This window comes from Lynx rufus, unplaced genomic scaffold (assembly GCF_022079265.1).
Source record: "Lynx rufus isolate CCGP_SWC_20201006 ecotype Redwood Valley unplaced genomic scaffold, mLynRuf1.p SCAF_1, whole genome shotgun sequence".
Taxonomy (NCBI): domain Eukaryota; kingdom Metazoa; phylum Chordata; class Mammalia; order Carnivora; family Felidae; genus Lynx; species Lynx rufus.
The window spans coordinates 92,023,630-92,048,299 of record NW_025814823.1 but is presented as its reverse complement, the minus strand read 5'-3'; the positions used below and the strand labels follow the sequence as shown (position 1 = coordinate 92,048,299).

The 24,670-nt window shown below is 47.4% G+C and overlaps 2 protein-coding genes across 7 annotated transcripts in view; one reads left to right on the top strand and one right to left on the bottom strand.

Moving 5' to 3' along the window:
* The first annotated feature begins 405 nt into the window (after nt 1-405).
* On the top strand, nt 406-6,683 carry HNRNPAB (heterogeneous nuclear ribonucleoprotein A/B). Of its 2 annotated transcripts, XM_047083270.1 has the most exons (8): nt 406-604; nt 688-919; nt 1,683-1,851; nt 2,487-2,645; nt 2,848-2,979; nt 4,862-4,979; nt 5,631-5,771; nt 6,073-6,683. In XM_047083270.1, exons 2-8 carry the CDS (start codon nt 711-713, stop codon nt 6,141-6,143), a joined length of 999 nt encoding a protein of 332 aa, XP_046939226.1. In that variant the 5' UTR covers nt 406-604; nt 688-710; the 3' UTR covers nt 6,144-6,683. The 2 variants fall into 2 exon arrangements, with proteins under 2 accessions (XP_046939226.1, XP_046939234.1); XM_047083278.1 differs by lacking the exon at nt 5,631-5,771 and having other exon boundaries at nt 407-604.
* Nucleotides 3,974-24,670, bottom strand: part of PHYKPL (5-phosphohydroxy-L-lysine phospho-lyase) — a 38,259-nt gene continuing 17,562 nt past the window's right edge. For 2 of the 5 annotated variants that reach the window (XM_047083257.1, XM_047083249.1), the window contains 5 exons: nt 10,739-10,893; nt 10,264-10,353; nt 8,484-8,614; nt 7,508-7,588; nt 3,974-4,369 (listed from right to left, as the gene is read on the bottom strand). In XM_047083257.1, coding sequence (XP_046939213.1) covers nt 7,539-7,588; nt 8,484-8,614; nt 10,264-10,353; nt 10,739-10,893 — 426 coding nt within the window. In that variant the 3' untranslated portion in view covers nt 3,974-4,369; nt 7,508-7,538. Of the gene's footprint in view, nt 4,370-7,507; nt 7,589-7,993; nt 8,615-8,654; nt 10,354-10,738; nt 10,894-24,670 lie in introns of those variants that run through there. The other 3 variants (XM_047083232.1, XM_047083223.1, XM_047083239.1) reach the window with 2 other exon arrangements.

The following is a 24,670-nucleotide window of genomic DNA, read 5'->3' as shown; positions in this document are numbered from 1 at the left end:
TTGGTTTGCGAGACTTCCTAGAGACCAGTTTCCTCTTTTGGGAAAATAAGAGTGGCCGAAGCTACCGTGCTGGGATGGGGCGCATCGGGGCAAGAGACTGCAGCCAAACAGAGAAGAGACCGTCTCGGGCCCCTCGGCCAGTGGGCTCGCGCGGCCGTTCGCTCGGGACAAGACCGTGGTCCCGCTCCGCCGCGGCAACCCTCCGCAAGGCCCTGGCTCGCGCGGGTTCTAAAATGAGGACAAAAGCCCGCCCGGATTTAGCGTGCGCGCGCCGCTGAGGCCAATGGGACGCCGGCGCGGGGTTGAGCGACGGGCTGGCGTAGCCAATGAACATGCGCCTTGTTGCGAGGTGGGCCCGGCCCCGGCATTATAAAGAGCGCCACGAGTCGGCATTGTCAGGCGGCGGCACCGCGCGGGCCCGAGCGAGCTGTGTTGACCGGTGGTCTGCGTGCGGCGCGGCGGCGGAGGAGGGGGACGCGAGGTCGCGGCAGCTCCGTCGGCGGACGGAGGCGAGGCCCGGCAGCGCGGGCGTGAGCGCAGCCGAGCCCGCGGCGCCTTCCCTGCGGGTGGGGACGAGCGGGCCCCGCGGCGTCATCGGCGCGAGGTGAGCGGCCGGGCCCGCGGGCGGCGGGCGGGGAGCTGGGTGGGAGCCGCGCGGCCCTGACGCGCCGTGGTCGCTCGTTGCAGGAGCCGCCGCGCCCCGGCCTAGCATGTCGGAAGCAGGTGAGGAGCAGCCCATGGAGACCACGGGCGCCACCGAGAACGGACACGAGGCCGCCCCCGAAGGCGAGTCGCCGGCGGGGGCGGGCACCGGGGCCGCGGCGGGCGCCGGAGGCGGGAGCGCGGCGCCCCCGGCCGGCAACCAGAACGGCGCCGAGGGCGACCAGATCAACGCCAGCAAGAACGAGGAGGACGCGGGGTAGGTGCGGCCGCGGGCCGACCGGGGCGCCGCCTTTGTTCCGGGGCCGCCTTTTGTTGGCGCCACGCGGCGGGGGGAGGGGCGGGCGGGAGGCCGGGGCCTGCTCGCGGCCCGCCGCCCGGCCCCGCTGCGCCCGCCGCGCCGCCGCTCGCGCCGGAGTTTGCAGGAGTTTGTTGGGTCGACTTTGGCGCCGCCCCGGGGCCGCTCGCGCGGGGCTGGGGGCGGGCGGCCCGAAGGCGGGGGGGATAGTGCCCTCGGACCCGGGGCCGAGGCGGCCTCGGGCTCCGCGGGGCTGCGTGGGCGGAGTTGGCGCGCGCCCCGGCGGCGGCCTCCCTCCCCCACCCCGCGGAGGGCGGAGTCACGGTCTGAACGCGGTCTCCGGCCCCCGGAAGCCTCGAGTTCCTTGAGGGCGAGTTCTTGAGGGTGGGGAGTACGGGCAGGGACGGCAGCCTTTTGGTACTTGCTTGGTAGTCAGAAGACTTCCAGTTATGAGTGTTTCAGGGGCTTCTAGCCCAGGCTAAGAGTGCTCTTCTTTGCCCAGTCTGGGGCTGCTCCGTTAGGGTCAAGGTTGTTTGGGAGGGTAGTGAAGATTTGTTAGTACATTCTAAGGGCAGTACCCTCCCTTGGGGACATTAAGGGTACATCTTTGACCGGATGGCCACCTTGTTTACAACCCTTACAGTGAAGGTTCTGTCAGGGCCAGCCCTTCTAAAATCACAAGGCTTCTTGTAAGACTTGTTGGCACGTGTCTTTACCATTTCAGAAAAATGTTCGTTGGTGGCCTGAGCTGGGATACCAGCAAAAAGGACCTAAAGGATTATTTTACCAAATTTGGAGAGGTCGTTGACTGTACAATAAAAATGGACCCCAACACTGGCCGGTCAAGAGGGTTTGGGTTTATCCTCTTCAAAGATGCAGCCAGTGTGGAGAAGGTAAGCTTCGTATTTGATGTCAACGCTCTTAAGTGTATCTAAGAGGATATATTCTTAGAGTGTGATTAGTTTGTGTGTGCTCTAAGTGGTTGAGGGCTTTGGCAACAGCAGAGGTGAGGAACTTTCTTGTTTTTGAAGGAATTAAAAATGCAGATTAGGTAGTGATGGGTATGGACTAGAGTGGTCCAGGAAGATTATAGCTGGTGTTTATTATGTTTTTATGCCTACTCTGGACATTGCTGAAGCAGATGCTTTATTGTGGGGATTAGAAAACAGTCCAGGGTTGCTATGAAATAAGGCATTATTTTAGGCCCAATTTGCAGAAAACAGACTCAGAGGTTTAAGTAGAAGAGCTCACAGCTAGAAAGGGGTGGATTCCAACCTACACTCTAGATACTGCTGCTTTACTCCTGAAAGAGACCGGCTTTACACCGAGACTGGGCAGGGAAGGTGATGGAGGGTAGCTATACTTGAAGTTTGGAGAAGTTGAGTTGGTAAGTCAGGTTCGGCGTAGAGTTTGGAGGGGACATACACATTTTGTGTACCAGTGTTGGGGTCTTTGTGTCTTAAAGAGGAAGGGCCTTGTTCAGGGTCATGCTGCTGAGTTAGAACCTAATGTCCTTCTGTTGGGACAGGTCCTAGACCAGAAGGAACACAGACTGGATGGCCGTGTCATTGACCCCAAAAAGGCAATGGCCATGAAGAAGGACCCGGTAAAGAAAATTTTTGTGGGGGGTCTGAATCCTGAAGCCACTGAGGAGAAGATCAGAGAATACTTTGGCGAGTTTGGGGAGGTGAGTGTGTCACTCAAGGAGCTGTCTGCTGGTTGCCCTGAGGTTGTGGTCTTCCGGGTTCTTGGCAGCCTTGGCTGGCTCTAGCCGTCCTCAGCAAGGCTTCTTGTTCATTCTGGCCTTTGTGGGTCTTTTCTCCTGGGAGTTCCCTATGGGTCCTGGGGTGGGAAGAGGCGTTGGTTCTGAGCTTTGTGTATGTTTACAGATTGAGGCCATTGAGCTTCCAATGGATCCAAAAACGAACAAAAGACGAGGCTTTGTTTTCATCACCTTCAAAGAAGAGGAACCTGTGAAGAAGGTTCTGGAGAAAAAGTTCCACACCATCAGTGGAAGTAAGGTAAGGTGTCACGAGCTCTGTATCTGGCCACCTGCTGGCGAATTGGCTTTTACAGGTGTGGGTTAGGAGGTGGACTCTCTAGGGCAGTCTGACCCGACTGTTTTTCTGTAGCGTCTGCTTTCCTGATTGGGGCAGATGGTCCTGCCCTTCAGGGGGTTCCTAGGCCGGTAGAATTGGCAGAAACACAGGATGTGTGGGAGGAAGGAGAAAGGGTGGTTTTTGTGGGGTAGAGGGTGTTGAGTAGCCCCTTTGATTTCTGATTGAAAGCTAGAGGTCAAGGTGTTCTGAATGTAGTCTGAGGCGAATAGGGCCTGTAGTTAAGGTCTCAGAAGATTCTAGAACTTCTGTCATCTAGCAGTTCCCTGTGAAGTCTTTTCCTGCTCTGGAGCTTATTATCTCCTGTCTCGCCACAAACAGATCTTTGTTCACTTCCACCCCCTTTGGATGCTGGTTTAGTGAACTCCCACCCCAGGTGAAGATTCTTTCCAAAGCTCCCAGGGTTTCAGTGCGCTGGCATCCATGGCCAGTTTTACCTTAAACGAGCTCAGTGCTGTGCAGGGAGAACTGCAACCCTTTCCTTTGAACTCTGGTCAGGCCAGAGGTAGTTTGTCTCAGGTATTCTCCAGGTGGCTTAGGAGGCAGTTGAGGGTGTGGCCTGCTGTGGCTGGGTGTGGCAGGCCCTGAGCCACAGGAGCAGCCAGATAAGGTGGGACGGGTCGGGTGGGGCTTCTGGAAGTCTTAATCTTGGCTGGGAGTTAACTGGATTCAGGATTGGGCCCTTAAATGATGTTGAATCCTAGGAGCAGTTGGGTAAGAGCTCGCTCATTCATTGTTCCTCCGGTGGACAATGAATGACACAGAGGTCTTTTTTTTCTGTGTCTTAACTGTGAACTGGATAGGAAGCGTCTGTAAGGTAGTAAATTATAACTGGTAGTGGGTTTTGAAATAAATGTACTTGGCATTTTAATTCAACAGAAGACATCAGATGGCATCATTTGAGGGGGTAGCTTAATTTTTTTGAGTTTTGAGGGAGAGTATGCTTGTATGGTGACACATTATATGTTTTTTTTTCTTGGTCCTAATTAGGGAGGTATATGTGCCCAGGTATTTTCTTTAAAAAGTAAACTCCTGATTTAATTAGGAGCACGGGGAGGTCCTGGACTCTCATAGCACACACAGTGGGCAAATTTTTGAGCAAAAAAAAAAGGATTCTTTGCGTCCTAAGGGGACACAGATTCCTGGCCCTTCTTGACAATAGGCCAGTGGTTGGGGGAAGGTGGAGGTGGAGCCGTAGGGCCTCAGGGAAGCCTTGTCCTGAGCTTCAGTGGTTTTCATCCTCCAAGCTGAAGGTCACCACCTCAGTGTATTTGAGTGGGATGTTTCGTTTCTTCTGTAAGAAAAAAAAAAATTGAAAAAGGTGGTTTGTTTCTTTTTTTTTTGTTTCTCCTATAAGGCTTCTTATTTGGGAAGCCACCTCTTATCCTCCCTTGCCCAGTAGGACCACGCTGGCATCAGACTTGACCCTTGATGTGGGATCTTGCTACACTGGGTTGGCATTGGCCTCGCTGTCCATCCTCCCAGTTAGACACAGAGCTGCCCCTGAGCAGCCATCAGCAGGCCTGGGGTTGTATCTGTCATCCCCAGTAAGTTCTCTGGGGAAAGGTTTCAGCCAAAAAGACCCTAGTAAGTTCTGGTCTATCTAGATTTTAGTTGTGGTCCTGAGAGTTTCTAGCCTACACGAGGCTTCTGACTTGAGCATATTTTGTTTTGGGGCAGGTGGTTGCAGGTGGCTATCTGAATGTTTGTCAGCAAAGGTCTTTGTCCACAGTCCCTGCCCGGAGTTTGTCATGGTGGCCTGACCCATTGTCTTCTCTGCTTTCAGTGTGAAATCAAGGTGGCCCAGCCCAAAGAGGTGTATCAGCAGCAGCAGTATGGCTCTGGGGGCCGCGGGAACCGCAACCGAGGGAACCGAGGCAGTGGCGGTGGTGGCGGAAGCGGAGGTGAGTGGAACCTGGATGAAGAAGGGTCCCTGCCTGTGTGGAGCTTCCGTGCCTATCTCAGGGCTCACCCTGGCTTCCGGGGCATGGTGCGCCGGGGGCGAGTCACATCGGCTCTGCTGCTGCTTGGAATGGAAGAGCCTGGCTTTCTCATGGCCTGGGGTCCCAGGGCAGAGGGGCGATTGCGTTGCATTTGGAGGGGTGGGGGGCACAGGGTGCGCTTGTCTCCACGGCTGTCCCGAGTCTTGGTACACCCGTGGGCGGGCGGGCAGAAGGTAGGGCAGGGCTGTGCCAGGCGCTTTACCTCCTTCTGTCCAGGCCCCTCTGACTCCAAAGCCTGAACTTCATCCTTTTTAAGGCCGAGCTGCCGGGGAGGGTGGGGGTGAGGAGAGGGAGATCGAGTGAGAGTGAGCTCCTGTCTCTTTTGCCCTGAGTGAAGTCAGTGTTCAGTCCTATCCCGGCCTGCAGCTCACAGGCTCGGGTCACAGATGCAGGGCCGGGCCTGGGGCCCTCCACACTGGGACGGCAGTCCCTTGGCTTCTATCTCCCGAGTTGCCATTAGCAGCCCCGCCACCCAAAGGGCAGGATTTCCTCCATCCTAGCTCCTGCGTGTGCTAAATGGTCCACGGGCCCCTGTGCCCGCTCCCCCCACAGGTCAGAGTCAGAGTTGGAATCAGGGCTACGGCAACTACTGGAACCAGGGCTACGGCTACCAGCAGGGCTACGGGCCCGGCTATGGCGGCTACGACTACTCGCCCTATGGCTATTACGGCTACGGCCCCGGCTACGACTACAGTAAGTAGGAGAGAGGGAGGCCCCGTCTGCTCACCCACCCTGGGAGGCAGGACAGACAGCTCAGGGGCCACTGGCAGCAGGGGCTTTGGAGTCGGACAGGCTGGGCTGTGTGTGGTCCGGCTCGGCCACTGGAGCTCCCCGGTTTTGAGCTCTTGAGCTTCTGGGCCTCAGGAAGGTGGGGCACGGACAGACCCCTGCCGGACGGGGCTGTAGGCTCCGGCGAGGATGCATGTCAAGCGCCTGGCACAGGGGTAAACGCTCAGTAAGTCGTAGCTGCTATCGTTGTTGTTCTTGTCCCTAGGTCAGGGTAGTACAAATTACGGGAAGAGCCAGCGACGCGGTGGCCATCAGAATAACTACAAGCCGTACTGAGGCTTCGGCAGGATGCCCGACCGATCGCACACGCTTTGTTTGGATATTGAGTGAACACAATTATGTACCAAATTTAACTTGGCATACTTTCTATGGCCTGTCCCATGTGCATCTTATTTAAAATTTCCCCCCTGGAAATCACTCTCCTGTTGACTACTTCCAGAGCTCTAGTTGTTGTAGGCAGCGTGTGGGGTCTCTGAGGCCAGAGCGGCATTATGGGCTGATTTTATTCCCGGGTTACCCAGAGCCAGATTGGAGGGTCTGCTTCCTGCTGCCGCTCTGCAGCCTGGACCTGTGGACCCTGGTTGTAAAGAGTAAACTGTATCTTAGGAAACCAGTGTCACCTTTTTTTCACCTTTTAATTTTATATTATTTGTGTCATACATTTCCTGTTAATGGAAGTGTTAATTTTACTGTACTTTTTGGTACCTTTTGGGAATCTAATGTATTGTAAGGTATTTTACACGTGTCCTGATTTTGCCACGACCTGGATATTGAAGCTATCCAAGCTTTTGAAATAAAAATTTAAAAACCCCCAAAGCCTGGGTGAGTGTGGGGTGTGCTGTGGAGGAGAGCGGGGAAGGGCCAGGTGCTCCTGAGCCTTCGAAGCTCCAGTACCCTCCGTGACCTAACAGCAGTCCTGTCCGGCACGGCCATATCCTGTCAGCCACAGGGTACTGCTGCTCAGCTGCTTTTAATGATCTGGCCCTGCCCTTCTAGAAAAAAGTTCAGTGATTCAGAGTGAAGGCAGCTGTTCAAGGGGGTGAAGGTGGTACAGTGAAGGATGCCCCAGCGCAGCAGGACGTTGGGGCACCTTCAGACATCTCTCCTTACCCTGCCAATGAAAATAGGATCCCGTCTCCCAGTGAGGACAGTATGGTCCCGTAGACCAAGGCAGTGTCATAGGAGCTGGCTCGATTTGGACACGAGGGGCCCCTCCTGGGTGGTGTAGTACAGCCCACCCTGCCCTGGCAGAGCCTGTCTGCTGCCTGGATTGGGACGCCCAATCAGGCTGGTTGTTAAGGCCTGAGACTAGCTGGCTGCAATAGGCGGCAGTGGGCTAGGGCCCTAGATGGATGAAGCCTGGTAAAAAAGAATTTTGTTTTCCATCACTTCTAGAAGGAACTGGCTACTTCTAGGAGGAAAGTGCTACTCTTGCTTTCTCATGTCAGCTATCAAATGCAACTATTGGAGATTTTTCTGGCAGGGTGTCTGGAAAGGGCCCATTGTTTCAAGCCTATCTGGGGGAAGGGAACATCACTTGGAACAAAATGTTAAGAGAAAGCTTTGGCTTTCTGAGTGAAGGAGCCACCGCTGATGGCAAGGAACCCAGGTGTGGGTCTCGAGAAGCAAGGCCCACTCACCCAGAGAAGAACACCACTCCACAGGGCTGCCTCAGGGCTGGAGCCGCAGTGTCTCACAACTTCTCATCTTTTCTTCCATGTCTGAAAAACATCACAAAGGCACCCAAACAAGTTAACCTTTCTCTAGTGTCCAAGCTTCTTGGTTGATATGCTGGACATCGAGCCCACCAGCCTGTCTGGCCCCTTGCCCCATGTGCATGGGCCACCAAGCCATGTTTCCTGAGACTTGAGGCTCAACTGCAGCGCCCCCTACACACAAAAGCTAAGCTAGCTAGTCAGCCTCTCCTCCCCTGGGCTCCCCACGAATACACTCCCTACGGCGGGTCCCACACCACCTCCAGTTGTGTCTGCTGGGGGAGGTGAGGGGCCACCTGCGGGGCTGCTTTCATGTCTACCAGGAGATGGGATCTTGCCTACTTTGCCCACTCCTGCTCCTCCCAGCCCTACACACGCAGCACTGCCTTAGTGCATTCTAGATTGCTTTGTAAGTGCACTTAGGGGACACCCTGGACTGACCTTGATGTTCCTGTGGGATTGGGAATGTGGAGAGGAATCTCCTTTTGCATTTAATCAGTCCTGGCTACAAATCTCATTCCAATAGCTCTGCAGCTGAGGGTCCCCTAGCCTTCAAGTAAGGCACGAAGTTCCTGCCATCTACCTTTCCATAGTTTTACTGATCCATGGTGGGGTTTTCCGTTGTAGTTAGCTTGTCCCGTGTCTGCATGAGTGCCACCCTGGCAGGATGGTGAGTACCCTAGTTCCTGCCTACTTGGTGCTCAGGAAGGCCCTCTAGGCACAGCCAGGGAAAGGGGTGGCTTGGGTTCCCGGGACCCCTCCACACCTCAGCTCCTTGTTCCCTCCGTCTCTTCAAAGACTCCTGGCTTGCTGTTGAGCCCCTTTTCCTGGGCAGGCTGGAATGTCCTGGCTATTGGCTGCAGGTTGAGCTCTAGAGACCCTCCTTGGGCTCCCAGCTTACTTGTCAGGATGGCATCCATCTTGGCCACCACATGTCGTGCATTGTCCACACTGAAGCACATCGGGGGTTTAAACTTGAGGACATTCCTCCCTGGGCCATCAGTGCTCAGCAAAATGTAGTTCTCCTTCATCCTGTGAGGACAGGATATGGCAGAGCCTTCTCTCCCGGGTTCCAGCCACACTACCCTTGGAGCCCCACCACAGGTGGGTTCCCACCAGGACACAGGACTGGCTGCCTCTTCCCAAACACCTACCTGCCCACCCTTTGTAGCCCAGCATGAACAGCTCCTACCTAGGGTGCCCTGCACCTGTTCCTGAGTCTGCTGCCTCCCCCACCCAGGGCAGGGGCCTCACCTTGTCTGTCCCGGAGTTCCTGTCTAAGCCAAGACTATCACAGCTATGATGTAGACAGCAAGAATCCTTGCACTTACTGGTGTTACAAACTGGTACAGTGAACCCGACATACTCCCTTACCTGGCTTCGTAATTTCCCTGCCAACCTTGTTTCTGTTTTCTTCCCGTAAGTAATCTTGAAATCCCAGAGGACTATGCAGTTTTAATTTTCCATTTCTTTTTAGGGAGATGACTTCACCCTTAGTTTTACCAGTTTCTAAGAACCTTCATATCTCAACATGTACAGCTTTTAAACTAGGAAGGTGATTTGGCCAGAAAGACTGAGCTGATGGTTATTTCACATTCTCTGACCCCCACTTCCATTCTTTTTTTTATTCCTTTTGTTATTTTCAAGTCTTGCCAGGAACAGACTGTGTCCTCAGTCTGCCTTCTGGCTCCTTTCTTCCATACGTTCTTCCTGGCATGGACTATGGTTGTACTAGAAAGAACAAGGTCCATACTTCACATCTGGCTGTGCCACCTACAAGCAGGCCAACTGTGGGTACACCACCTGCCCCTGGTTCCAGTTTTCTCCCTGAACTGGAGAACTTGCGTGAGGTGGAAGAAGTCAGGCCTGGCTCCAGGTCTGGCTCCCTCCTCCCACAGCTTCTGGGTTCTGAGGCTCCGTGGGGGGAGGGGGAAAAGGAGGTGTGGTGGGTGAACTGGTGGGTGTGCCCCGCCAGCAGAGGCGGCGGGACCGGGACCCCCCAAGAAAGGGGGTCAGTCTCAAAATCTGGAGGAGGAGAACATTTTTACATCATTAATGTTCGTGGGTTATCAAAATCGAACGATGCACATTTCACACTGAATAGGGACACACCAGAAGGGTTTCTCAAGGTGGGGGAAAGGGGTAGGAGTAGGGAAGGGTGATAGAAAGGGAGTAGCAAGGGGAAGGGTCCCAAGGCTCGGGTCCTGGATGGGATCAAGTGCAGGAACATGCAGATGGGCTGGGGTGGGGGACTTGGGAGTCCGGAGATGCTCGGTCACCCAGATGCCTTGCACCTGTCCATCTCAGACCCACTGCTCTGGGGGACAGGGAGCCTTGAGTCTGCTTCTGCCTCAGTCCCTGATGTGGCTCTGGAGAAGCTTCTTCCCCTCCGGCAGCCCAGGTCTGAGAAGTGTGGCTTTTGGGCCCTGTGGCTTTGGCATTCTAGGCTGGGAATGGCCTGCACCCATCTGAAGCTTTTGCAGCCACACACGGGCCACAGAGCTGATGCAGCTGCTTTCCCTGGCTGGAGAGCCAGGGGGCGCACAGATGGGTGGCCCATTCCCTGCTCAGGCCCAGATGCCCACTCTGTGCCTGGGAACACGGTGACAACAGAAGTGAGAGGGAGGCTCTTGGTCAGGGCCTTAGACGCTGCAAAGGTAACTCGTCTGAAGAAAAAATACCTGGACACCACGTAATTGGCCTCTTCAGTTGCTGGTGTCCTGGTTGCCTCGTCTTTGATCAGGTCCACACCGATGAAGAGCCCAGTGCCCCTGGAGCAGAAAGACAATGTCTTAGGAGGCCAGGCCCAAGGGACCACGGTCCTGGGCCTCAGCCGAGCCCCTGTCAGCTCTGGGGCTGTTCCTCGGCCTCTTGGGGAGGCTAAGTGCCGTAGGGACTCTCAGAGGGTGGTGACCCAGTTCTAGGAAGTAACTGACAGGAGGGATCCCAGGGGTAACAGAGGAAAGGTTGGGGGTCTGAGCTAGTTTGATCCTGGTTTTCCCTTCCCTAGAAGCACCATTCTGGACAAGAGCACCTCTCAGTGCTTTAGTTCTGTGGAGCAGAGAGAAAAATCCCGCCCCCAACCCCAACCCGGGTGGTTAGGTGATACAAGAACCCCCCCCCCACTTGGCCCCTAGCAGCTGCCCTGAGCCTCACCTGACGTCCCCGATGATGGGATGTTTGGCTTTCTGCTGTCTGAGGAGCTCCATCAGGAAGCTGCCCACGGAGGCGGCGTGGGCCTGCAGCTGTTCCTTCTCTAGGACGTCCAGGACGGCCAGGCCCACGGCGCAGGACACCGGGCTGCCTCCAAACTGAGCCGGGGCACAAAGGGCGTGTCAGATGCTCAGGAAAGTGGGCTGTGCCTCAGGGAGCATGAGGGCAGAACTGCCATCCACGTTCCAAGGGCTGCGACGAGCACAGGCCCGAACCCCTCAGAATTCAGGGGACTCGGGCACATGGGGTTCTCCTGAAGCCCCCGTGGGCTGTCCTGCCTTTCCAGGTGCTGATGTGACTGTAACTCAGGTAAGGCACCCTCAGGGGTACAGGAGGAGCCCCAAGAGGCAGAATCTGAGGAGAGGAGTGGTCATTCCCACAGAGCTGGTTTTTGTCAAGAGGCTTTAGGGCCCCATCTCCCAGGTCAGGGCCAGACCCAGAGCATTGGACTCATTCCCATCACCTCCTTCAGAGAGGGTCAAGAGCACCATGCTGGAGCCATACCCAGGAAAAGCCACTCTGTCATTTGGCTCAGTGCTCTGTTGTTTGACAGATTTTAGGGTGTAGACCATAAGTCAGCGGACCGTAAACCACATGTGGCCTGAGGATTTGTGTGTGGCTTGCATGGCATCCTGGTCCAGGAACTGGCTGTCTGTCCCCTTTGGGCACCCTGACTGCTTGGACTCTCTTCCTCTGCCTGGCTTTGCAGGTGTCTGAGTGGGGACCTGTGTTACAGAAAGTTAGGAGTAAGGTTGTCTCTTGCAGACTTTTTTTTTTTCTTTAAACATATTTAAAAAGAAAACTATTGAGCTATAGTGTATATACAACAAACTGCATATATTTCCAGTGTATATAGTTCAGTGCAATTTGACAAGTATATAGACCTGTGGAGCCTCCACCACAACGCAGATACCAAATGTTTCCACCACCCCCTGAAAGTTCCTTGTGTCCCTCCACTACTGGCCCAGGCAACCACTTGCTGTCAGTACAGTTTTGCCTTTTCCAGAATGTCGTATGAATGAAATTGCAGAGGATGTTCCCTTCTGTGCCTGGCCGCTTCTGCACAACATGGTTTTGAAAATTTCCTGTCTTGTGTGGATCAGTAGTTCATTTTATTGGTGCTAGTATTCCACGATATGGATGTTGCCATTTGTGCAATCTCCCGTTAATGGCCCCTTGCGTTATTTCTTGATTTTTTTGGCTATTACGAATAAAACCGTTGAGAACATTTCTAACAAGCCTTCGTGCAAACGTATGTTCTCATTTCTCTTAGGAGTGGAGCTGCTGGGTTGTACGATCAATGTGTGTTGAGCTTTATAAAAAAAAACTGTTAAGACTCTTCCGAAGTAGTTGTCCTATCACATTCCCATCATTTGTCTACAAAATTCCAGGCGCTCCCATCCTCAAAAAGGCTTGGAATTTTTTTCTAATGGGTGTGTAATGGTGTCTTGCTAGATCATCTTCAAAATCTGTGAGCAGAGCCCCATGCTTGAGAGCATAAGAAGCTTCCTAGGTGAGTCTGCCATGAGGCGGATTTCTAATCCGTCCAAAACAAATTATGTGTGGAACGGACACACGGGATGGACCAAGGCTACTTACTGTATAGTATTATAAACCATGAACTTGTTAAAAGGTGGAGTGTATGTATTATAGCATCTTTTGTTTGGAACCATGACCTGGCCAAGATGCTGAACTGGCACAAATAGGTTGACCTGTGGCCCCAAGATCACTCCAGAGGAGCAACAGAAGATGAACAAGGGGCGCCTGAGTGGTTAAGTCTCCGACTGATTGTGGCTCAGGTCAGGATCCCACGGTTTGTGAGATGGAACTCCGCGTCGGGCTCTGTGCTAACAGCGCAGAGCCTGCTTGGGATTCTTCCTCTGTCCATACCCCACATGTGCACACACATGCACGTGCTCTCTCAAAATAAACATTTGTTTAATTTAATTTATTTAACATTTATTTTTGAGACAGAGACAGCATGAACGGGGAGGGTCAGAGAGAGAGGGAGACACAGAATCGGAAGCAGGCTCCAGGCTCTGAGCCATAAGCCCAGAGCCCGACGTGGGGCTCGAACTCATGGACCGTGAGATCGTGACCTGAGCTGAAGTCGGACGCTTAACCGACTGAGCCACCCAGGCGCCCCTCAAAATAAACATTAAAAAAAAAAAAATGAACAAGTTCTGACATAGTCCTGGAGAATCTAGAAGGTCATGCATACACATAGGGATATGCTCATGCCCTGTGCCATTGCCTTTTCAGGAAAGACCTGAAAAGCTCTAAGCTCTCACCACTGGCTATCTTGAGGCCCCGCAGAAGGAGGAAGTGAAGGCTGAGACAGTTGTAGGCTGCATGGCTGAGTGTTGAAGTCCTGCCCTAACACATGCGGAACCATTTGTCAAAGGCTGAGAGATATTTAAGATATCTGTCCAATCATTAGATGATCACTAAGCCACCCAAGCAAAGACTAAAGAGGTCACGTGTGACACAGAATACAAACTTCACAGACTTAGTTCGGAAAAGGCATTACACAAACAGTAATAAAAAATACCAAATTATAAGGAGGGAAAGTGATTTCCAAAGTTGGTGGATTATTGTCCAGTTTTCAAAAGAAAATTATGAAACCTGCAAGGAAAGAAGAAAGCAGGATTCTTACATGGGGGTGAGGAACAATCAATAGAAACTGTCCCTGGGGAAGCCAAGATGGTGGCCTTCCTAGACAAACATTATATATGTTTTTAACTTTAATTTTAATTTACCTTATTATTTTTTGATGTTTATATTTAAGAGAGAGAGCGAGAGAACGAGCACAAACTGGGGAGGGGCAGAGAGAGACAGAGACAGAATCTGAAGCAGGCTCCAGGCTCTGAGCTGTCAGCACAGAACCTGATGCTGGGCTTGAACCCACAAGCCGTGAGATCAGGACCTGTGCCGAAGTCGGATGCTTAACCGACTGAGCCACCCAGGTGCCGCTAGACAAACTTTTTAAATCAGATTTATGCATGTATGTTAAAAGTTGAAACCATACTGCAGGAACTAAAAAAGCAAAGCATGAAAATGACGTCTCACCAAATACAGAATATCATTAAAGAGACAAATTTTTTTTTAATTTTTTTTTTTAACGTTTATTTTTGAGACAGAGAGAGACAGAGCATGAACGGGGGAGGGTCAGAGAGAGGGAGACACAGAATCTGAAACAGGCTCCAGGCTCTGAGCTGTCAGCAAAGAGCCCGACGCGGGGCTTGAACTCACGGACCGCGCGAGATCATGACCTGAGCTGAAGTCGGCCGCCTGACCGACTGAGCCACCCAGGCGCCCCTGACAAATTGTTTTTTAATGTTTATTTTTTGAGAGAGAGAGGGTGCAAGCAGGGGAGGGGCAGAGAGAGAGGGAGAAAGAGGATCCAAAGCGGGTTCCACATTGACAGCAGAGAGCCCAATGCAGGGCTGGAAGTCATGCACTGTGAGATCAGGTCCTGAGCCGAAGTCAGGTGCTCAACTGACTGAGCCACCCAGGTGCCCCGAGACAGAAATTTCAAAAAAGAACTAAATGGGAAGGAATTATGGAGTTGAAAAGCACAGTAACTAACGAAAAATTCACCAGAGAGGCTCAACAGTAGATCTGGGCAAAGAGATGAAGGAATCAGCAGATTTGAAGATCTGTCAATTGAGATAGTCCTGTGTGAAAACCAGAATGAAACCGTGAACAGAGTTTCAGCAACCTGTGGGACACAATGACGCAAACCAGTATTTGCAAATGGGAGTCCCAGAAGGAGAGGAGGAGAGAGGGAAAGAGACACAAGGACAAGGAAAGTAGGAGAAATGGGTGAAGGTGGTCAAAAGGTGACAAATTTCTAGTTATAAAATGACTACATCATGGGGATGTAATGTGTAGCATGGTGACTGTAGTTAATGATGCCGTATCATATATTTGAAAGCTGCTAAGAGAGTAGATCTTAAAAGTTCTTATCATGGGGAAAAAAACATACCTGTGTGGTGATGGATGCTAACTGGACTTGTGGTCACTTCAGAATACAGACAAATAATTGAGTCATGTTGTATGAATCTAATATAATACCATATGCCAATTATAGCTCAATTAAAAAAAGAAGAATACTGAAAGCAAGAGAGAAATGACTCACCATATGCAAGAGATCCTCAACAAGATTAACAGCTGATTCCTCATCAGAAACCACAAAGGGCGGGGGCAGTGGGGTGACATATTGCAAGTAATGAAAGAAAAAGATTAGGGCACCCCAGTTGGATAAGCATCTGACTCTTGATTTCAGCTCAGGTCACGATCTCACGGTTTGTGAGATTGAGCCCCGTGTCTGGCTGTGTGCTGACAGTGTGGAGCCTGCTTGGGATCCTCCCTCTCCCTTTCTCTCTGCCCCTCCCCTGCTTGTGTGCTCTCTCTCAAAATACATATATAAACATTAAAGAAAATTTAAAAAATTAAAAACTATGTGTTAGAGAAACTGCATGTTTAAAAAACAAATAAAAATGAAAGGGGGAACGAAGACAATTCCAAATACTGAAAAAATGTGTCACTAGCTGATCTACTTTACAAAAAATACTAACGGTGTTTTTTCAGGCTGAGATGAAAAGTGATCAGATAGTAACTCAAATTCACATGAAGAAATAAAGAGCACTGGTAAAGACAAAACAAGTGGGTTGAAAGCAAAAGTGTGGAGATGGCACACTAAACAGCAGAAGAGCTGGAGGAGCTGTACTAATAGAAGTAAAAGACTTGCAGATCAAAATTGTTCTTAGCAACATTGACAAGTAGTTTCTTATGCCAAAAGAGTCCATCTATCCAAAGGACGTGACCATTACAAACACATTTGTACTTAAAAACAGAGCCCCAAAATACACAAAGTAAGCACTGACAGAACTGAAAGGAGAAATATACAACTCAGTGACAACTGGAAAGTTCAGTCTCTCATTTTCAGTCATTCAGAGAACCCCCACAAGAAGATCAACATGGAAACAAGATGTGAACAACACTATAAGCCAACTAGACCTAACAGACGCATACAGAGCGGAATAAACAGTCTTCTGTTTAGTGCATCAATAGGTCAAAGTCACAAGGACCCTTAAAAATTTTTTTTTAATGTTTATTTTTGAGAGAGCGAGTGGGGGTAGTGCATCAATAGGTCAAAGTCACAAGGACCCTTAAAAAATTTTTTTAATGTTTATTTTTGAGAGAGCGAGCGAGTGGGGGAGGTGCAGAGAGGCACACACAGAATCCGAAGCAGGCTCCAGGCTCCGAACTGTCAGCACAGAGCCCAACATGGGGCTCAAACTCACACACCGTGAGATCAGGACCTGAGCCGAAGTCGGGAGCTCAACCGACTGAGCCACCCAGGCGCCCCACAAGGGCATTTAAAAATACATATGAATGCCATGGTTTGTGAGATGGAGCCTGCATCAGAGTCTGTTTAGGATTATCTCTCTCCCTCTCTCTCTGCTCCTCCCCCCTCAAAATAAGTAAGTAAAACATTAAAAAAATAGAAAATAAAAATACAGGTTAATGACAATGAGAACACAACATGCCAAAATTTACGGGATGCAGTGAAAGTAGTAATTACATGAAGATTTATGTCTGTAATTACATGTGTTAGAAAACAGATCTCGAATAATCTAACTCCCCCCCCCCCAATAAGAAACTACACAAAAGAGCAATCAAAACCAAAAGCAAGCAGAAGGAAGGGAATCCTAAAGATTGGAGTGGAAATACATGGAAATAAAGAAAAACAACAGAAAAAAAAAAATCAAAAGTTGGTTGAGAAGATAAATTGACCAACCTCAACTAGACTGCCAAAGATAAATACTCAAATGTCTAAAATTAGGAATGAGAGGACCCATCACTACCAATCTTAAAGAAGCAAAAAGGAGTATAAGGGAAGAATATGAAAAAATGTATGTCAGTGAGCTAGACAGCGGAGATGAAATGCACAAATTCTTAAAAGATGAAAACTACTCAGGCTCTGGGCTGATGGCTCGGAGCCTGGAGCCTGTTTCCGATTCTGTGTCTCCCTCTCTCTCTGCCCCTCCCCCGTTCATGCTCTGTCTCTCTCTGTCCCAAAAATAAATAAACGTTGAAAAAAAAAATTAAAAAAAAGATGAAAACTACTGACATCGACTCTAAAAGAAACAGAAAATGTAAGAGACATATAGCAAGTATGGGGACCTGGGTGGCTCAGTCGGTTAAGTGTCTGACTCTTGATTTTGGCTCAGGTCATGATCTGATGGTTGTGAGATTGAGCCCTGCGTCAGGCTCTGCGCTCAGCGTGAAGCCTGCTTTAAGATTCTCTCTCTCCCTCTGTCCCTCCCCTGCTAGTGTGTGCTCCCTCCCTCTCTCTCTCTCTCAAGAAAGAAAAGACCTACAGCAAGTAAAAAGAAAAAATTAGTAATAAGTTCCCACAAACAACAGCCTAGAACCTGGGCACCTGGGGGCCTCGCACTAGCAGGCTTACAGCAATGCCAGCCAGGCAGGGGGCCAACTCCACCCGACAGTGTGCCCACAGGAGGTGCAGGCCTGCCACAACACAAGGGTGCATGTAGCCTATGCAGGGAACACCCATGGAGCACCTGGCTCTGGTGGCCAGGAGGAATTGCTCTTCTGGGCCCCAGAGGACATCTATGTAAGGCCACTCCTTCAAGACGGGGAGGTAATTGAACTACCTAATACATAGAAACAAATGCAGACAGGGGCACCTGGGTGGCTCAGTCGGTTGAGCGTCCGACTTCCGCTCAGGTCACCATCTCACACTCCGTGAGTTCGAGCCTCGCATCAGGCTCTGTGCTGACAGCTCAGAGCCTGGGGCCTGCTTCAGATTCTGTGTCTCCCCCTCTCTCTGCCCCTCCCCTGCTCATGCTCTGTCTCAAAAATAAGTAAAAACATTAAAAAAAAAATTTAAAAAATGCAGACAGTCGTGCAAAATGGGACAGAGAAATATGTTTTAAATCAAAGAACAAGACAAAACCTGAGAAAAAGAACTAAATAAAATCAAGATAGCAATATACCCAATAAAGAGTTCAAAGTAATGGTCAGAAAGATGCTTACCAAATTTGGGGAGAAGAATGGATAAACACAGTGAGAACTTAAACCAAGAGACAGAAAATAAAAAAGCAATCAGAGCTGAAGAATACAATAAGGAAAAGGAAATACATACTAGAGGGAATAAACGTAGACTAGATGATACGGAAGAATGGATCAGTGATCTGGAAGACGGTAGTGGGAACCACATAACTGGGACAGTAAAAAGAAACAAGAATTAAAAAACAAGATCATTTAAGGGGCCTCTGGGACAACATCAAGTGTACTAACATTCACATATTGGGGTCCCAGAAGGAGAGGAGAGAGTAAAAGAGACTGAAAACCTATTTGAAGAATTAAGGCTGAAAACTTGCCTAACCAAGACATACAAGTCCAGAAAGCACAAGTCCAAAATAAGATGAACCCAAAGAGACCCACACCAAGACATGTTATCATTAAAATGTTAAAAAGTAAAGACAACGGGAATCTTAAAGCAGCAAGAGATGGGGCACCTGAGTGGCTCAGTCAGTTAAGCATCCAACTCTTGGTTTTGGCTCCGGTCATGATCTCATGGTTTGTGGGTTCGAGCCCTGTGCTGCACTCCATGCTGACAGTGTGGAGCCTGCTTGGGACTCTCTCCCTCTCTTTCTCTCTGCCTCTCCCCTGCTCCTGCTCTCTCTCTCAAAAATAAACATTTAAAAATTTTTTTTAATATTTTTATTTATTTTTGAGAGAGAGCGAGTGAGCGAGTGTGAGCAGGGCAGGGTCAGAGGGAGAAGAGGAGAGAGAATCCCAGGCAGGTTACACACTGTGAGCACAGAGCTGGATGCAGGGCTCAAATTCACGAACCATGAGATCATGACCTGAGCCGACCCAAGAGTTGCCCACTTAACTGACTGAACCACCCAGGTGCCCCCAAAATATATAAACTTTAAGAAATAATAAAAAAATAAAAGACATGAAAAAAAGCAGCAAGAGAAAAGCAAGTAGTAAGGGAACGCTGATAAGACTATCAGCTAATTTTCAGAAGAAACTTTGTAGGTCAGAGGCTCCTGGGTGGCTCAGTTGATTTTAAGCATCCAACTTCAGCTCAGGTCATGATCTCATGGCTCGTGAGTTTGAACCCCACATCAGGCTCTTTGCTGTCAGCACGGAGCCTGCTTTGGATCCAGGACAGAGGAGCCTGGTTTGGCTCTGTCTGCCCCCCCTTCTCTGCCCCTCCCTTGCTCATGCTTGCATGAACACTCCCTCTCAAAAATAAACATTAAAAAAAAAAGGAAAAAAAAACTTTGTTGGTCAGAAGGCTGTGGTATGATATATTCAAAGTGCTGAAAAGGAAAAACAAACCAACAAACAAAACCTTATGACCAAGAATACTCTGCCTGGCAAAGTTATCATTCAGAGTATACGTAGAGGTAAAAGAATTTCCTGGTCAGCAAAAGCTAGGAGTTCGTCACCATTATACTGGCTTCACAAAAAATATTAAAGGGACTTTTTCAAGCAGAAAAGACAGTAACTAGAAATAAGGAAATATGAGGAAAAAAACCCCTCACTGGTAAAGGCAAACATAGAAAAAGTAGTGGAACAACCACTTATAAAATGGTAAAAATGTGACATCAAAACCATAAAATGTGTGTGTGGGGGGAGTGGAGTAAAAATGTAACTAAAAAACATTTTTTTTTTCCTTAGAGACAGTGTGAGTGGGGGAGGGGCAGAGAGAGAGAGAGGGAGACACAGAATCCGAAGCAGGCTCCAGACTCTGAGCTGTCAGCACACAGCCCGATGCAGGGCTTGAACCCACGGACCGTGAGATCATGACCTGAGCTAAAGTCCAGTGCTTGACTGACTGAGCTATCCAGGTGCTCCCAAAATACAATGTTTTTAGAAGGAGTTTGAACTTAACTACCAATTTACAACAGACTGCTATACACAGCTTGTTATATATGAATCTCATGGTAACCACAAACCCAAAACCTGTAATAGATGCACACACACACACACACAAAAAACCCAGAAAGGAATCTAAGCATAACACTAAGGAAGGTCATCAAAGCACAAGAAAGCAAGAGAAAAAGCAATAGAGAATTGCAAAACCAGCAGAAAAGAAAATGGCAGTAAATACATAGCTATCAGTAATCACTACAACTGTAAATGGACTCAATGATCCAGTCAAAAGACACAGGGTAGCTGAATGGATTAAACAAACGAACAAACCCAGGACTCATCTATATGCTGCCTACAAGAGACTCACTTCAGACTTAACATACAAACTGGAAGTAAAGAGATGGAAAAAAAATCCATGCAAATAGAAGCAAAAAGGTAGCAATACTTATATCAGACAAAATATACTTTAAAACAAAGATTGAAATAAGAGATAAAGAAGAGCGTAATATAATGATAAAAGGGATCATTTAAAAATTTTTTTTAACATTTTTATTTTTGAGAGATAGAGACAGAATGTGAGCAAAGCAGGGGCAGAGAGAGAGGGAGACACAGAACCCAAAGCAGGCTCCAGGCTCTGAGCTGTCAGCACAGAGCCCGACACAGGTCTCAGACTCACCAGCTGTGAGAATATGACCTGAGCTGAAGTTGGACACTTAACGGACTGAGCCACCCAGGCACCCCAGAATAAGTGCACATGGAACATTCTCCAGTACAGATCACAAGGCCACAAAACAAGTCTAATAAATTGAAGATGAAATCACACTTACCAACCACAACAGTGTGAAAGGAGAAATCACTTACAATAAAGGAAATGGAAGAAATACAAACACATGGAGGCTAAACAAGATCCTACTAAACAACCATTAGGTTAATGAATAAATCAAAGAGGAAATAAGAAAATACCTGTGACAAAAATGAAAAAACAATGCTCCAAAATCTATGGGAAACAGCAAAAGCAGTTCTAACAGGGCAGTATAGTGACACAGGTCCATATCAAGAAACTGGAAAAATCTTAAATACATATTTTTTAATGTTTATTTTTGAGAAAGAGAGACAGAATGCAAGCAGGGGAGGGGCAGAGAGAGATACACACAGAATCAGAAGCCAGCTCTGGGCTCTGAGCTGTCAGCACAGAGCCCAACATGGGGCTCGAACTCCTGGACTGAGATCATGACCCAAGCCGAAGTCAGACACTTAACCGATTAAGATAGCCAGGTGCCCCTAAGAAACAGGAAAAATCTTAAACAATCTGAGCTCACACCTAAAGGAGCTAAAAAAAAAAAAAAAAGAATAAAGCCAAAAGTCAGTAGAAGGAAGAATATAAAGATCAGAGCAGAAGTAAATAAAGACTAACGACAAAAAAAAAAAAAAAAAAAATCAATGAAATTAAGAGTTGGTTCTTTAATAAACAAAACTGAAAAACCTTTGGTCAGACTTGTCAAGAAAAAAGAGAGAGGACCAAATAAAATTAGAAGTGAAAGAGAAGTTACAACCAATACCACAGAAATATAAAGGATCATAAAAGATTTTCATGAACAATTATATGCCATTAAATTGGACAACCTAGAAGAAATAAATAAATTCCTAGAAACATACAATCTTCCAAGACTGAATCAGGAATAAAACAAAAATCTGAACAGATGATTATTAGTAATGAATTTCAATCAGTAAAGAAACAAAAACGAAAACAAAGAAAACTCCCCCAAACCAAAATTCCAGGACCAGACAGCTTCATAGGTGAATTCTACCAAACATTTAAAGAGTTAATACCTATCTTTCTGAAACTTTTCAATTTATTCCAAAAAACTGAAAAGGAAGGAACATTTATTTATGCTCATGAGGCCAGCATTACCGTGATACCTAACCCAAAGACACTGTAAAAAAAAGAAAATTACAAGCCAATATCCCTGATGAACATAGATGCAAAAATGCTTAACAAAATATTAGTAAACCAAATTCAACTAATACATTAAAAAGCTCATACACATGATCACATGGGACTTATTTCTGGGATGCAAGGATGGTTCAATATCTGCAAATCATTCAATGTGATACATACACTACATTAACAAAACAAAGGATAAAAATCAGTCAGTCAAGAGATGAAGAAGCATTTGACAAAATTCAAAATCCATTCATAATAAAATCTCTACAAAAGGTGGGTACAGACATAACATACCTCAAACACAAAAAGGGCATACATGGCAAACCCACAACCAACTTCATACATAATAGTGAAACGTTGAAAGCTTTTCCTCAAGAAGACAAGGATACCCCCTCCTGCCACTTTTACTGAACACAGTCCTAGCCACAGCAATCAGGCAAGAAAAGGAAATAAAAGACATCCAAATTAGAAAGAAGGAGTAAAACGGTCATGATGCACAGATGACCTACTACAATATAAGAAACTCTCAAGTCTGCACCCCAAAACTATTAGCATAAAGGAATTCAGTAAAGTTGAAGGATGCAAAATAAACAGAAATCTTGTGTCTCTATCTACTAGTAGCAAATTATTGCAGAAATTAAGGAAACCATCCCGTTTACAATTGCATCAACAAATAATTAGGAATAAATTTAACTGAGGAGATGAAACAGCTGTCCCCTGAAAACTGTAAGACACTGATGAAAGAAATTGAAGATGACACAAATAAATGGAAAGATATACTGTGCTCATGGGTTGGAAGAATTAATATTATTCCCATGTCCATACTACCAAAATCAGCCTATGGATTTGATGTGATCCCTATCAAAATACCCAATGACATTTTTTTCACAGAACTGGAACAAATAATCCTAAAAAGACTCCCAATAGCCAAAGGAACTTTGAGAAAAAGGAACAAAGCAGGAGGTATCAATCATACTCCCAGATTTCAAAGGATACAATTTATAGTAATTAAAACAACATGGTACTGGCACAAAACCAAACACGTAGACAAATGGAACAAAATAGAGTCCAGAAATAAACCCACACTTATTTGGCCAATTAATCTATGACAAAGGAGGCAAGAACATACAATGGAGAAAAGACAGTGTATTCAATAAATGGTGTTAGGAAAACTGGACAGCTACATGCTAAAGAATGAAACTGGACCACTTTCTTACATCATATATAAAAATAAGCTCAAGATGGATTAAAGACTTAAATATAAGACCTAAAACCATAAAACTCCCAGAAGAAAACAGGCAGTAAACTCTTGGACATTTATCTTTTTGGATCTGTCCAGGCAAGGATGACAAAAGCAAAAATAAACCATTCGGACTACATCAAACTGAAAAACTTTTGCAGAGTGAAGGAAATCATAAACAAAACGAAAAGGAAACCTACTAAATGGAAGAAGATGTGCAAATAAGAGATCTCATAAGGGGTTAATACCCAAACTATATAAAAACTCACAAAACTCAGTATCAACTGTTTTTTCAGAGTCCACATAAAAGTGAAATCATATGGTATGTGTCGTTCTCTGATTTGTTTCACTTAGCCCAGTACTCTCTAGCTCCATCCTTATTGTCACAAGTGGCAAGATTTCATTCTTTTCTATGGGTGAGTAATATCGCACTGTGTACATCATATACCATGTCTTCTTTATCCATTCACAAATTGACGAACACTTGGGCTGCTTTCCTATCTTGGTTCTTGCAAATAACGCATGATGAACACAGCGGTGGATAGTTCTTTTCAGATTGATGTTTTTATTTTCTTCAGATAAATTCCTAGAAGTGGAATTGCTGGGTTATATGGTAGCTCTATTTTAAGTTTTTTTTTTTTTTCCAGAAACCTCTGTACTGCTTTCCATAGTGACTGCACCAATGTACATTCCCATCAACACCTTTTCTCCACATCCTCGCCAACACCTGTTATTTTTCATCTTTTTGATAAAGGCCATTCTGATAGGTGTGAGGAGATATCTCATTGTGGTTTTGATTTGCATTTCCCTGATGATGAGTGGTGTTCAGTATCTTTTCATGTGCTTGTTGGCCATCTGTAGGTCTTTTTCGGAAAAATGTTTATTCAAGGCTTCTGTTCATTTTTCAACTTTTTTTTTTAAATTATTAAGTTGTGTAAGTTCTTTACATATTTTGGGTATTAACCCCTTCCTGGATGTATGATTTGCAAATACCTTTTCCCATTCAGTATGCCACCTTTTTGTTTTGTTGATAGTTTCCTTCTCTGTATACAGGCTTTTTGATTATAGATGTAATCCTATTTAGTTATTTTAGGTTTTGTTGCTGGTCAACTTTGACAAGGGCGTCAAGACCATTCAATGGGGTAAAAATAGTCTTTTTAAAAAATATGTTTTAAATATTTTAAATAAACAAGTGGGGGAGGGGCAGAGAAAAGGGGACAGAGAATCTGAAGCGAGCTCTGCGTTGACAGCAGTGAGCCTGATGTGGGGCTTGAACTCCCAAATTGTGAGATCATGACCTGAGCTGAAGTTGGATGCTCAACCAACTGAGCTACCCAGGTGCCCCAAGGATAAAAATAATCTTCAGCAAATGGTGTTGAGTCAACAAGATATCCACATGCAAAAGAGTCAAGTTACCCCTACCTCATACCATATGCAAAATATTAGCTCAAAATAAACCAATGACCTAAATGTAAGAGCTAAAATCATAAAATTCTTAGAAGAAAGCAAAGGTGTAAATCTTCATGACCTTTGATTCATCAGTGGTTTGTGAGATATGACTCGAAGGCACTCACAAGCAAAAAAATAATAAATTGGACTCCCTCAAAATTAAAAACTCTGTGCTTCAGAGGAGACTACCAAGAAGGTGAAAAACAAGTCAGAAATGCGGGAAAATATTTCCAAATTATCTATCTGATAAGGATCTAGTACCTAGGATATGTATCTAATTCTTAGGGTGCTGGGTGGCTCAGTAGGTTGAGCATCC

Coding starts and splice junctions, on each gene's coding strand:
- HNRNPAB (XM_047083270.1), top strand. CDS start 711: ATGTCGGAAGCAGGTGAGGAGCAGCCCATGGAGACCACGGGCGCCACC. Junction 1,852..2,486: donor ATGCAGCCAGTGTGGAGAAG/GTAAGCTTCGTA, acceptor CTGTTGGGACAG/GTCCTAGACCAGAAGGAACA. Junction 2,980..4,861: donor ACACCATCAGTGGAAGTAAG/GTAAGGTGTCAC, acceptor CTCTGCTTTCAG/TGTGAAATCAAGGTGGCCCA.